Below are 15,512 nucleotides of genomic sequence, written 5' to 3'. Positions count from 1 at the left end.
ACATTTGCTAAGAAACGATGGACACCAAACTCATTTATGCTTTCATCACAACACTTTGGGGTTTTTTTGGTTTGTAAGCATTTGGAACATTTAAGTACAAGATTTACTTTGCAAATTTGTTTTATTTTTATTTTTAATATTTTTGTTTGAAAATCTTTTTTTTTTTGTGCAAATTTCTCCTGGAGAGAAATCTTTACGCAATCAAAAAAATGTGTTGAAATAAAGAAATAAAAATGGAAAAGCAAGATTTGCAGACAAAAATAAAAGATTTGAAATAAAAATGTAAAAGAGTTTGAAAAAAATCTGAAATGAAAAATTGAGGAAGCACAAACAAAAGATATCGTTTCCCGGGAACAGGCTTTTTGCTTTGGAAACATTTGTTCAATTTGGGTAAAATAGCTTTTGTTCATTGCATACAAATGCACATTTCTACGTGTTCATTTCAAGGCCTGAACATGCCGGGAAGGTGAGGCGTTCAAGGTCCATTGGAATTAATGCTTTGGCGTCTTGGAGCTCATCAGGAGTCTTTCTGTGTCGGTGGTTCTGACGATCCATCTTTTATTGCTTTTACTTCAACATGCGTACTTTGGAGTAAAACTTGCACAGCTCTTGAGCTTCTTCTACTTGCTGGACTCGGACTTTCTGCCCTTCGGACAGTTCTTAACCGACCCGCCGCTTTGTCCAATAAATCGTTAAAAGGCGAGGCCTGCAAGGGTGCTCGTTATCTGAGGGCAACCCTGTGGAAGGCCCTGACGTGGCGATAAGAAGATGAACAGCAGCAGAAGAAGTCAAGCTTGGCAAAGTTGCTTGGAATCTTGATGACTTTCGACAGAAACTTCTTTTTTTATTCATGATCCCAGTCGACGTGCACGAGCAGGAGGAGTATGATGTTCTCGCCGCTGAATAAGACGCGAAGCGTCTTGACAAAGCGCACCTCAGGCTGGTGCGCTTTGGAGGTTTGTGCTTTCTTGATCAAAAGTCAGCAAGCAAATGGAGCGAGTCATCCTGAGGTAACCCGGGGCAACAGGCGGGACGAGGATGAGGCAAATACCACCGAACAAGAGTTGAAGCTCAGAGTGAGTAACGGGACACCAAACCACAACACACTTGGCAACATTTGCATTTGAAAATGAGGGACATTTTCTGGGAAAATAAAGGAATTTCTACACCCAAATGACTACTGGGGTGCAACGATGCTCTTTTACTGATGTGCTTTTATTTTGAAGGCCTGACCGTACCAGCAACAGGATGTGATGTGCTGATGTCTCCCGGACCAAACAATTGTATTTTATTTTTTGATGAAAGTGAAAATACAAGAAACAATAAAAAGAAGGGAAATAGACGGGAGATGACTGCATTTATTACACAAATATGAACATAATATTAACATGAAAACATTTGATATTATATTACAGATTTGATGCAAGTCAGATATACTGTATATATATAGGGTCGCAGGGGCATGCTGGAGCCTATCCCAGCTGACTTCGGGCGACAGGCGGGGTACACCCTGGACTGGTTGCCAGCCAATCACAGAGCACATATAGACAAACAACCATTCACACCTATGGACAATTTAGAGTCGCCAATTAACCTAACATGCATGTTTTTGGGAATGTGGGAGGTAACCGGAGTACCTGGAGAAAACCCACACACGCACGGGGAGAACATGCAAACTCCACACAGAAATGCCCAAGGGAGAATCGAACCCAGGTCTTCCCATCTCCAGACTGTTACTGTGTGGCCAACATGCTAACCACTAGACCACTGTGCGGCCCACATCCCATCATATAATAGATAATAAAATATCATAAGTCAAATTCAATATTAGTACATATGAATTATAATTAATACGAATAAATCGGAACATAAATGAAAATGAATACATTAATTCCTAAATATTTCTACTAATTATGTTCAACAATAATGAATGGTTTAGCGTAGTGTGTATTTGTTATGAATGAATGAATGAATGGTTTACTAAACACGCTAAAGCCAACCCAGTGTACCGTAGTTGCAACTGTACTCTCTCAACTCTGCTTCACTTCTCTCTCAACTCTGCTTCACTTCTTTTTACACTTGTGGGGCAGTTAAGAGTAAATGCAGCTTTTATGATGGCCAGTGGATGATCCAGTAGTAACAAACACACTGCTAAATGAATCAAGCAATACTACAGTATGCAGTACATTGTATACTGCGTACCTAATCAAGCGCCCTTTCCTTCCACTGTTCAGGACTCGGTTGCTTGTCAACTGTCTGGAGTGGAGATGCAAACCCACCCATTGGTTCCTGCACAAATCTAACAATTTCACACAACTCGCTGTCAGGAAATGAAAACAAACCCTGACGAATCCCGCCGAGACCACCGCGCTCTCTGAAATACAAACAATTAGCATCAACGCACACAAACTCCCACTATGCATTCTTACTTGTGTATCTTGCTTGCTGCTGTAACAGGTGAATTTCCCTGCTGTGGGATTAATAAAGTACTACTACTACTGCTAAAATCATTCTTTCATGCCCTCAAGCAACAACAAAGTGCTGAAATATGATTGACTTTTCTCTTGAAATCATTCAATCGCAGACACTTTTCAAAAGACACCCCCTTCAGCGGCGGCCATTTCACACCATTTGGACTCATCTTTCAGGGCACCCAGAATATTGTGTTGTGTTGCTATAGAAACATGGAACCTACCAAAAGACACATTAGACTCCCGTCTTTCATCAGAAACAACAAGTTCGTTTCTACCTTTTTGTTTTCTTTAGTAATCAGCAGTACAACGTAGGTACGTTTCAGGGAAATATCAGTTCCCAACTAAAAAAGGGAGAAAAACATTGTGTCACATAGTGCACATAGTGTCTGGTGCAAGTAAAGTGTGTGCATTGGTGCCATAAGTGGTGTCGTCCATTAGCATAATGACATCACTGTTGCAGGCTGGTATGTCAGCCTCTGGTGGAAGACATATTTGTGTGACTGAGACAACAATTTAGGCCACAAAAGAGAACGTGGTGGTCGTTTATTGAGCAGACGCGGTGATGAGAGGTCGCAGCGTTGGTGTCGCTACAATTCATTTAGGCAATAAGCCGAGGGAAGGCAGAGCCTAATCACCAGAAGCACGCATGTGACATACATCTGAAGGAAGCAGTTGAAGCAGAGAGAGAGACACGTCTCCAAAGGCCCACAGTTGGACGGGAGAGACGTAGGACAATAAAAGAAACAGGAGTAGTGGATGCAAACTGAATATTTTATAAAGGCAGCAAGACCAAATGTCACAGCCGTTTATCTTCAAGTCACTTTGACAAACGTAGAGCATCTCTGCGAGTCTTCTTCTCGCTTCCTTGCCTGTCGTAGCTTGGAGCAAAAACACAAGCTTAGCTTTGAATGGAAGCAATGAACACAAAAGGCTGAGGATACGCGGCTTTGGTGTGAAGTTTCAGGATGTAAAAAGCATTCAAGTATGCAATATGCAGGACACTCTACCATGTGGGGAACTCTACCAGGCACTAACTCTATCATGTAGGGAACTCTACCATGTACTAACTCCATCATATGGGGAACTCTACCATGTATTAACTCTACCATGTGGGGAACTCTACCATGAACTAACTCTACCATGTGGGGAACTCTACCAGGCACTAACTCTATCATATGTGTAACTCTACCATATACTAACACTATCATATGGGGAACTCTACCATGTACTAACTCTATCATATGGGAAACTCTACCATGTACTAACTCTACCATGTGGGGAACTCTACCAGGCACTAACTCTATCATGTGGGGAACTCTACCAGGCACTAACTCTACCATGTGGGGAACTCTACCATGTACTAACTCTACCATTTGGGGAACTCTAACAGGCACTAACTCTACTATGTGGGGAACTCTACCAGGCACTAACTCTATCATATGGGGAACTCTACCATGTACTAACTCTACCATGTGGGGAACTCTACTGATGGATGGATGGATGGATGGATGGATGGATGGATGGATGGATGGATGGATGGATGGCCATCGAAAACAGGAAGTGCTCCTCAGCTGTGCAGGTCTCAGAAGAAGCACCAGCGAGGAAATAGGAGACTTCCTGTGGAACAATCCTGCACTTCCTGCTGCAGCTCCTCTACCACCTCTTGCTGGAAATGAGGGCATCTCCAGAAGAAACAAAAGCGTGAGGGAGGCAACAACTACAAAATAAAAGACTTAGCTTTGACACGCTGCCATGTCCCGGGACGGTCACATGACAACCACTTATGGACTTTTACAGACATGTCAGGTGTCTTACGGCTTCTTCGTGTTTGAGGTCTCCACGTCAGAGGTGAGCTTCTACAGAGGGCCTGTCAAGGTGAACCCATGGATGACGACGTGCGGGGTTTGTGTGGATGTGAAGACAGGAAGACTGACAGTAACCCCCCCCCCCTCACGCACGAATCCATCATTCCTTAAAGGTTAAATGGGCAGCCTCTGCGGGCGGGGGATGGCGCCGTGTGTCACATGACGCCTGACTTACAGCGGGGAATGATCACGTCCCACGTACGTCCATTTGGTCAATTACGCCTGTCGCTCCACTGGAATACGCTCCGCAGGTCAACATGATACACCCCCACGGTGGTTCACATGCTAACACGACGCTCACGTGCGCCATGACATGCATGGCGTAGCTTAGGGGGCTAAATGCTAATGCTAACGTATGCCAATGCTGGGCATGAAATGAAGGCCAAACGTCACCAAAGCCTGAGCATGCTGAGGTTGAATGATGATCACTCACGGTCGCAGTTTTTCATCGTAGTACAACTTAAAGAAATATGTTTTATTTATTAAATTATGCTAAAAAGACATTATTTTTCCTCCTAGTATTACATAATATTATTATTTTATTCTCCTAAAATTGCAGCTTTTTTACAAAAACGCATGAAGGACGATGAACTGTGGTAATAAAACACTAAATACAAGAATGAAATGAAACAGTTGAGTACTTTAATGAAGTACTGAAGTACTGTATGACTTGAATACTTTTTCCCACTTCAAAGTGTATTGTTTGACTTGAAACGAGGATGCGTGTCCGCAGGCCTCCTGACCCTCGCTGCCCCGCTGGACTTTGAAGTTTCTCGGGAGTTCTACGTGTCTGTGGAGGGCAGCCGAGGCCGGCCGGCCCTCAGCGACGTCACCATGCTCGTCATCAACGTGACAGACGTCAACGACAACGCGCCCGCTTTCGGGCGGGGCGACTACAGCGCCGAAATATCTGAGGAGGACGTGCCAGGGAGCCTGGTGATGAAGGTACGGTACACATCACGTAAAGAAAGCTACCTATGAAATACCTACGACGTTGTACATCACGAACACAAAACACCATGTTTTCATGTGAGGTGGTAGCATGCTAACAGCTAGCACGATAACATGTTTTTTAGCATGCATTTTTTTTGCTTTTCTCAAAGGTATAAACATACATAGACAAAACCTAACCCTACTAATAGCTAGCATGTTAGCATTGTTAGTATGCTAACATTAGCATGTGAGCTTTTTGTTATTTTCAAAGGTATAAACTTAAATAAACAGTGTTTTCATTTTAGCTGTTAGCATGTTTTTAGCGTGCAGTTTTTGCTGTACTGAAAGGTATAAACATAAATAAACACTAACCCTAACCCTACTAAGAGTTAGCATATTAACATTGCTAGCGTGGTAATAGCATTAAAGACATTTTCATAAGTAAACTTACATAAAGACTAAGTGCTATTATGCTAGGTGTTAACATGCTAACAACTAGTGTGTTAGCATTTTTAGCATACTATCATTGGCATGTTACCTTTTTTGCTATTTTCAAAGGTATAAACTTACATAGACAGTGTTTTCATTTCAAGTGTTAGTATAGTAACGTTAGCATCTTAGCCTATTTAACCACTTTCATAAGTATAAACATATAAATGCATGAAATGTTTTCCTGTCAGGAGTTAGAATGCTAACAGTTAGCATGTTGGCATTGTTAACATGCTAACGTTAGCATGTTAACTTTTTTTTTACTATTTTCAAAGTTCTAAACTTATATGGACAGTGTTTTCATTGTAGGTGTTAGCATGATAACAGCTACCTAAGCACGCTAATATTAGCATCTTTGCCTTTTTAATCACTTTTATAGGTATACACATACGCAGACTCTGAGTGTTATCATGATAGATAGATATTAACATCCTAGCGTTAACATGCTAATGTCGGCATGTTGACATTTTAGCCCTTTTTTTCAGGCATTAACTTACATAGACACTTAGCTTGTTAGCCTGTGCTGTCATGCTTGGTGTTAGCTTGCTAGCTACATTTCCGTCCGGTGTCAGGTCATCAGGGTTTTGCCGCAGGATTCGACAGCGAGTGCAGCATTTCAGCTTGGCGTCAGGATCGCCAGCATTCACAGGCAATTTCTCCCAAAATTGCAAATGTGTAGTTACTGTGGGCAACCCCCGGATGGCATGAAGGGCACTGCTGTGTAATGTGGTCTCAAACTGAATGCGATGTTAAGTCAATGGTTTGATCTCTTCAGAGGCTTTAGGTCCTTTTGGGAGCTAAAGGAAAGGTCCTGATGGAAGATGACACCGATGTTTCTGACTGGACTGTGTGTGTGTGTGTGGTGGTGGGGGGGGAGCGAGACATCACCTGCGATCTTGTCTCTGAGGTGCTGGGAACCAAAGACTAGGACTTCAGTCATCAATGCGATGAAATGTTGATCAGCTGTGAGCATGCGTGCTTTAATAAATATTTACACTCGCTGATGAGATCATTTTTTCAACAACTGGATTGGATGAGATTGGATGAGATGAGGTGGTGATGAAGGTGATGAAACATGCTAATGAACACGATGATGACCCTGACTAACATGGACGTCTTAAACAATTCAAATGAAATCATTGCATGAATGCAATAGAAATACATTCTAGAATCAATAAATATGCTGTTTGAATTAATTGATTGGATTCATTTCACTAGGAGTTCATGGAGTGGTATGTGGTCTCCATGGAGTGGTATGTGGTCTCCATGGAGTGGCATGTGGTATCCATGGAGTGGCATGTGGTATCCATGGAGTGGTATGTGGTCTCCATGGAGTGGTATGTGGTATCCATGGAGTGGCATGTGGTATCCATGGAGTGGTATGTGGTCTCCATGGAGTGGTCTGATCATTAACTGTGTGGAAAGGAGATGATACATGATGGGAACATGAAAACATTTCATGCAAACTGCTGTTTGTGTGACTCTTCCACTTTTTCCTGCCCATCATGTCTAAACTCATGCACCCCCCCCGTCCCCACTTTGCCCTCCTGTCACACAAGGTCACGGCGACCGACATGGACGGGCCGCTCAACAGCCTGGTGCGTTATTCCATCGTGAGCGGCGACCCACTGCGGCAGTTTGCCATCCACCCTCAGAGTGGCGAGATCACCGTCTGTGCCGGACTGGACCGAGAAGAGGTACGGGTGTGTGTGTCAAATAATGGTAACTCTAACCCTCACCCAAACCTAACCCTAGCCCTAGCCCAAGTCCTAGCCCTAGCCCTAGCCCTAGCCCGAGCCCTAACCCTAGCCCTACCCCTAGCCCTAACCCTAACCCTAACCCTAAACCTAACTCTAGCCGTAGCCCTAGCCCTAACCGTAACCCTAACCCTAAACCTAACTTTAGCCCTAGCCCTAACCATAACCCTAACCCTAACCCTAGCCCTAGCCCTAACCCTAACCCTAAACCTAACCCTAGCCGTAGCCCTAGCCCTAACCGTAACCCTAACCCTAAACCTAACCCTAGCCCTAGCCCTAACCATAACCCTAACCCTAACCCTAACCCTAGCCCTAACCCTAAACCTAAACCTAACCCTAACCCTAAACATAACCCTAACCCTAACCCTAACCCTAGTTTTCTTGAACATTTCAGTCTATGTATAAAATGAAGTTATTCATCCTCATGAAATCCCCAAATTGTCTCATAAAATGATGACTTTTTCCTAATATTTTGATTTTCTTCTCCTAAAATTGAAGTTGTTTTTTTCCATTTCTGCTGTTGTTTTATTTTGTAGATGTTTCCAACAACATCAGCTTTCTTCTTCTAAAGTTTCTTCTTCTAATATTCTGACTTTATTCCCATGTTTGGACTTTATTGTGCTAACATTGCCACTTTTGGACAGTTAGTTTCTCAGAATACCACAGCTTGCAAAAAGAAGCATCTTTTCCTGACTTGCACGTTTTAGAGCTGATCAATCGTATCGATCAGCAGCAACTCAGGATCAATTTAAAAAGTCAAATCAAATCAGCAAAAATAAAAACATCCTATATGGAGTGAGAAGGAAATACAATCAAACCTGTCTATAGAGGCCACTAAAGGGAAACGGCAAAAGTGGCCGCTATAGACAGGTTGGCGGCCATTTTGAATTTGTGCGCGCACATATTAACATGTCTATGATTAGAAGCTTGTTGTGTTTGCAGATACATATAATTATACTGTTACATGTTGACCAGTAGAGGGCACTGTGGGACTGCGGATAAAAGTTGTAAAGAACTACTAGGTTGATAAACCGCTGTTAATAAATCCATTAAAGTGCATCGGCGACATGAGTCTCTCCTTCCCCACAACAAGCGGCATTACAGTATTGACCAGTGCACACCAGGAAATAAACGGTGTCACTGTCTGCAACAAGCTCAAAAGAAGACGGCTTTTTTATGTGGAACAACTGACAGTTTGTGTGGATCTTGTGAATGATTGTGACTGAGCTAGGACTCAGTAATTAAAGTCTACACACGACGGCTTCATTGCTTAAAAAAACAAACTTTTTCGTGCATGAAGCTTCTACTTGAGTCAGTAATTTGGCCGCTATATGCGGTCAGATATTGACCAAGGGAGACAAAATGGGTGGCCGCTGGCCGCGTTAGACAGGTGACTGCTATACACAGGGTCTATAACATGTACATTTGCTGCGGGGGATATTTCAGTGGCTGCTATAGGCAGGTGGCCGTTCTATAAAGGTGGCCGCTACGACAGGTTTGACTGTATATATATAAATATATATATATAAAGGTCCAGGACGCCCCCGGGGGTGCGTGGGTGATATAAATAATGATGTGTTTTGTCTCTGCAGCTTCCTCATTACTCTTTGACGGTGCAGGCGGCCGACCAAGGCCACCCCCCCCTCTCGTCCGCCGTCCTTGTCTCCGTCACCGTGGCCGACGTCAACGACAACCCGCCCCTCTTCTCTCGAGTCCAACACAGCCTGCTGCTACAGGTCATCACAAGCAATATTCATTAACGTTATATTTATTTATACCAATAATAATCATAATAATCATAATAAACATATTATTATTAATAATAATAGCCATATAATCATAATAAAGTCCAACACAGCCTGCTGCTACAGGTCATCACAAGCAATATTTATTAACGTTATATTTATACCAATAATAATAATAATAATAAGAATAATAATAATAAGAATAATAATGGGAACCCTACCTTCACAATAAACTGCATTCCCGAGACACCAGCGTCCCAACCCCGGTGATGTCATTCCGTCTGCTTGCTGTGCGCGGCAGATGGACGTCGTCCGTCAAAACAAGGCGTCCATGGAAGGCCTCTGATTGACGAGTGGAGACACTTTAAGACGCACGTCTGTTGGGCGTGACAGCTTGTGCTTCACTTTCGGTCCCTCAAAGCGGCAGATGGACGGGTGATTTTGTCTTCCTGGGACCTGGCAACAAATCACGTCACATTAAGATCACGATGTCTCAGCACACAAAGCAGTCCAAGGAAAACACTTGAACCTCCCCCCACGACCCAACCCCCAGCTCCTCCGGCTCAGATCAAGTCATTAGTTGGATTAGAACTTTTTTCCCCAACTTTATTTCATTTGGTCTGCTTCTCCTAAAAGTGCAACTGAAAAATAACATCTTTTTTGATATATTCCGATTCTTTGCTACCGAAATGATGTTCTCTTAATATTGCATCCTTTTTTTGGTAGAATATGACCCAAATATTTTGACATCCTTCCATCCCATTTCTTCTGCTTATCCGGGTCTGAGTCGTGGGGGCAGCAGTGTCAGTAGGGAAGTCTCTCTTAACCACGACGGTCCAACCTTCCCTCACTGGTGAACAACACCCCGAGATACTTGATCTCCTCATTCCGCTGGGAAGCATGACCTTGGATTTGGAGTTGCTGAGTCTCATCCCAGGAGCTCCACACTCACATGCAAACCCCCCCAGTAAACGTTGAAGGTCACAGCCCGATGAGGCCATCAGGACTGCATCGTCTGCAAATAGCAGAGACCAGACCCTCAGGCCCCCCAACTGGACTCCCTCAACGCCGTGGCCGTGCCTACAAATTGTGTCCATGAAAATGATGACCAGAACAGGCTGGACTTACTGCTGGCAATGCCAACCAGGTTCTCCTGCGGTTCTACAAGGCCCAATGGCACGTAGTAGCGCCACCAGTCCCGTACTCCCGGAGCACCCCCCACAAGGGGGGGACGGACATGGTCCAATGTCCACAAAGCACATGTAGACCGGTTGGGCAAAGTCCCAAATGCCCTGCAGTGCCCTAGCAAGGGTGTACAAGTGTTTGCTTTCATAACAACATAACAGCTTTGACAAAATGAACATGTTTTTCTTGAATGTGTTAACTTGATGCTGCTGCAATGATTAGGATTTATGTTTTACGCTAACATGACCTAAAATGACGGGTTTTTCTCTTTAGATTACAACATTTTCTCTTCATATTTTCTTTGTTTGTTTTGTTTCCCTAAATGATATTTTGTGCCGTGGGCCAATAAAAAATTAGCCGAAAGCTGCAAATGGTCCCCAGGCTGCCCTTTGGACACCCCCGGTTTGACCGCACGTGTGTTTCCGGTGCAGGAGGGAGAGTCGGTGGGTAGCGGCGTCCTCCAGCTGGTGGTGACGGACAAGGACACGCCCAGGAACGGACCACCCTTCTCTTTCCACATCGTCAGCGGCAACGAGGATCACCGCTTCCACGTGGACCAGGGCGGCCTGCTGTTGCTGTCGGCCCCCCTCAGGAAGAAGAGCAAGGCTCAGCACCGGCTGAAGATTCAGGTGAGATAGTTTGTCCAAATATCAGCTTCAACCCGTCGCTCGCATTCCTTTCATGAGAACAGGAATCCTTTTGAAGCACTATAAAACCCAATCCAAGAAGATAAGAATGCATGTAATGGGACGCACCTATTCCACCTAGAAAGCCTTCTGAAAAAACTCCAAAAAGACTCCACTTCCATAATGTGAGCTGCACATGAAGCACATTGGGCCTCATTCACGAAAATCTTCTTAAAAGTCTTCTTAAGAAGTGTACTTAAGAAGGCGTGGGTTGGAAACTGCGCCGCATTCACGACACGTTCTTAAGTAGGGATAATCGTTCACACCGGTGTTCTTAGGTTGATGAATGCCAACTGCGATGCCCGTGCATGTTAGCCCTAATTTGCATAGGTCACCGCCTATTATTTCCTCTATAACAGGGGTCGGGAACCTTTTTGGCAAAGAGAGCCATGAAAGCCACATATTTAAAAATGTATTTCCGTGAGAGCCATATCATTTTTCAACACCGAATACAACCAAATGTGTGTATATTTATGGAAGACCAACAATTTTAGAATTTAATAAGTCTCTGAATTTATTCTTTTTATAAAAATGTTATATTGAAGCTAACCAATAATAAATACATTACTTTTTACCATTAATGCAACTTCTGCTGCTGCATGGTTTTGCACGCTACTCCGTATCTTTCTTTCCATTTTTCATCAAAAGGGTTGTCTCTGCACAATTAGCTAGCTGAAGGATTAAAGGAGGGACGACCCCAATAATCAAGTTTTGGTGTCTGACACTGGAAAATGGGAAGGACAGCTGGCATTGCGCTACAAAATCAAATGGATTAAAATGCATTAGAATGCATATTTTAAATGTTATTTTTAACACTGATTTCTGTAATCTTTTACTTTAAAATGTCAGGAAAACAAATTAAAATAAAACACATTTTATGGTGTTAAGAAATGTCTGAGAGCCAGATGCAGTCATCTAAAGAGCCACATCTGGCTCCCGAGCCATAGGTTCCCTACCCCTGCTCTATAAGGTAAAAAATGTGCCGTGCGCAACAGGCAGCTGGAGGCGGAGATGGCAACGCGCAAGGGCAAGACTGAGGAGCAGCTGGACAACAAACGAAAGAAAAACTTCAATTGTACAGAAATAGAGGTGCTTTTACAAGGAGTGAGCGAACACAAGACCACCTTATTTTCACGTGTATCCACCGGTCATCAGGCCATCCAAAAAGAGTCGGCATGGAGCACCATTGCAGGAAACATAAATGCCGTTTCCACGGAGAAACGCACCACCGCAGAGGTTAAAAAGAAGTGTTTTGACTTAAAATAGACTTAAAAAAAAAAGATTGGACTGCACCGGAGGGATCTGGAGGAAACGGGAGGTGGGCCATCAATCAGAAACCAAACCATTTCGGAAACTCTACAAAATATTTTCACAATCATGATGGACAAATAAATTAAAAATACATAGTTTGTGTGTGACAATGTATTTTTTCTGTGGTTACATTTGATTAGACGCTGCCTAATTAATACAGCAGCCCCGTGCTCTGGCTCAAGACGTGGCTGGGGGCGCATGTCGTTATCTGGGGGTGCTACGTGCGCAATAGACACACCACGTTTCATTGCGATGTTATTCTGATGATCCTGCACACCTGCAAGAACAGAGAGGGAAGCCTGAAGCCTGAAGCAGGACATCAAATATTCGTGGCTTTCAGCAAATAAATTTAATGGTCCCTTTACATTCTCTCTCTGTGCAGCGCACGTCCAGCCAGCCTTTTTTTTTGATGAATTGGGATTTGAATATGTATTTATCGATGGAGTATATTTTAGTTGTTTTGATGATAAATAATTGTTGGGATATTTTATTTGCACTACATTTTTTGGGATCAGGTTGCAAAATCGATTGTGCATTGAAAGTGCAAGCTTTGCTTGTGCGTAAGAGTCCTCCTGAGCGTTCGTAGAATTTGTTCTTAGATCTAAGAACTGTGAGTTAAGAACACGTTTCATGAATGCCAAAAATCTTCGTAAGAAGGCTTTAAGAACACATTTGTGCGTAAGAACGTTTCGTGAATGAGGCCCATTGTTATTATTCTTGTTATTAGCATTGTTACGCCCAAGAACTACCTTACTGGCGTAGTGACACCTCACCACACCACAGCGGCTAGCTGCTAGCCGGCTAGCTGCTAGCTGACTAGCTGCTAGCCAACTAGTGACTAGCTTCACCACACACTCGCTCACAATGCCCCAGGCCACTAGTCAAAGGTAACGCTACATATTGGGAGTGAGGATAAGGAGCACAAGCAGCAAAAAAAAAAAAAACATTTTTATTTTTTTATTTTAAGAATACAACTTTTTTTTTCTTAGTATTTAGACATTTTCCAACTAGGGTTGGAACAACTTCCAACTATTCCAGCTTTCTTGTGAATGTTCTTCTGGTAATTGTGATTTTATTCCCATCATATTTTTTACTTTATTCTTCTAACATTGTCATTTTTCCCACAACCCGATTTTCCAATAATGACAACTTTATTCATTGTTTTATTTGTTTCTCATAATATTACAACTTTTAAAAAATAATGTCCTTTTTTTAATATTTCAAAGTTATGCTACTAAAATGACTTATTTAATTATTTCTTATTTATTATTGATTCTACTTATTTATTCTATTTATTATTTATTAATATAATTATTTCATATTCATAATATCACAGCGTTATTCTTGTGAAATTCTATCATTTCTATAATTATATAATTTCTTGTTAGATTCTATTTTTAGAATGTGCCGCCGGCCATATTTAGGAGAGCCCAGACACACAGCAAGCCAACGCTTTTTTTTACAGAATCCTTTCTAGTGGAGACTATGCGTCTGTAAGTCATGTGCAACTCTAGTGATGTCGTACGTGTGTGGATTGAGAAATGTTTCGATGGCACACTGAGATGTCTGCCACTTCAAATGAGTAGGGGTCCTGCTCTGGTGACAAGAATGACAAACCTTGTCATCGCATGGCAATGACAAATGACAAAGACGTGACGGTCAGGTGTTGACGTTCGGCAGCTGACTTTAGCGTCTTTGTTTGTGTCGACCTCTGCTGGCCGCTCGCCACGTTTGGACAGAAGGCATCTGGTGCCCAAATTGCCGCCTTTTTTTCTCCTTTTGACCGTTTCCATCCACATAAGAAAAGAAATAAACAAAACAAGCAGCGCTGGCAATCTGTCACTCAATAGCACAAATGATCGGGATCGTGGCAGTCGATTCAGCGGGACGAGTCACCGTGCAATGCGTCTCGTGCGCGACTCTCACGCGACACTTGTCACGTCCACTGAGGAGATTCTGACAGTCGTGTGCATCCGGCCCTTTCAGCAGGGCGGGAACCAGCCAGGTTCTTTCATTCTATCAGCTGTGACATAGTCTCACGAGTCCAAAGCTTTTATTTGAATAGCAGTGAGTAAAGCAACTGCTCTGCCAGTGCTGGAGATAACGTCCACCTCTGAAGACGAACTCCGGTCCTCCTTTTCTGACTGTTGTCAGAGAGCCGGTGTAAACTTCCTGTAGTAGTTGTTGGGATATGACGTGCAGCTGGTTCTTGGTTGGATCTGGAAGCGCTGCTAAGACACAATAGACACTGGACAGGGTGTGGTTGTTCCAAGTGAAAGGCCTTGCGATCGAGTCCCATGTCCCTGCTAGATGGTAGATGTGTTGCTGTACTTATCTAAACCAGAGTGGAAAATATTCCATTCCTAATAGACTTGAAGCACTTTTTGAAGAAGATCTTTGTGTTTGGCTCAGGTGACGGACAGCGGCCACCCTCCGCTCTCATCCATCTGCGTGGTCACCATCGACGTCATCGAGCGGAGCAAGTACCCCCCCTCTGTCGTCCCTCTGGAGGTCTTCATCACCACCGCCGGGGGCCTCTTTGCTCGTCACCTCATTGGCCGGCTCCACGCCTCAGACCCGGACCCGCAGGACGTGCTGAGCTACAAGCTGGTCTCTGAGGACCCAGCCGGGCCGCGTTTCTCTGTGGACGGCGCTGATGGTAAAATCTGGGCGTATGAAAGCCTGGACGAGGGTTCCTACTCACTCAACATCAGCGTGACGGACGGCAGGTTCAGCGTCTGGACCGGGGTTAAAGTTCACGTGTGGGCGGCCACTCAGAGGGCGCTGGACTCGGGTTTGACCTTGCAGCTGGCCGGGGTCTCTCCTGAGGTGTTTCTGGGCGATCACTGGAGGGGTCTCCAGCGCAGCCTGGGACTCGGTCTGGGTTTCCCCAGGCAAGAGCTTCACCTGGCCAGCCTGCAGCTGCTCCCTGACACCCAGGATCTGGAGGTTCTGCTCATCTGGAGACCGCAGAGTGGACTGATCCAGCCTCTACCAACCAACAGACTAGCAGGTGATCCTCAGCCACTCAGTCTGACATCTTTTCATTGCTGAATCCTCAAGTTAA

At 43.9% G+C, this 15,512-nt stretch overlaps 1 protein-coding gene across 3 annotated transcripts in view; it reads left to right on the top strand.

Moving 5' to 3' along the window:
- The window catches only part of fat2 (FAT atypical cadherin 2), a 117,469-nt gene that overhangs the window by 78,586 nt on the left and 23,371 nt on the right, over positions 1-15,512 (top strand). For all 3 annotated transcript variants that reach the window (XM_054793106.1, XM_054793105.1, XM_054793107.1), the window contains 5 exons: positions 5,073-5,284; positions 7,321-7,458; positions 9,111-9,254; positions 10,880-11,077; positions 14,858-15,458. In XM_054793106.1, coding sequence (XP_054649081.1) covers positions 5,073-5,284; positions 7,321-7,458; positions 9,111-9,254; positions 10,880-11,077; positions 14,858-15,458 — 1,293 coding nt within the window. The remainder of the gene's footprint in view (positions 1-5,072; positions 5,285-7,320; positions 7,459-9,110; positions 9,255-10,879; positions 11,078-14,857; positions 15,459-15,512) is intronic.

The sequence above is a fragment of the Dunckerocampus dactyliophorus genome, chromosome 11 (assembly GCF_027744805.1).
Source record: "Dunckerocampus dactyliophorus isolate RoL2022-P2 chromosome 11, RoL_Ddac_1.1, whole genome shotgun sequence".
NCBI lineage: Eukaryota > Metazoa > Chordata > Actinopteri > Syngnathiformes > Syngnathidae > Dunckerocampus > Dunckerocampus dactyliophorus.
This window is presented reverse-complemented; position numbering and strand designations above follow the sequence as displayed.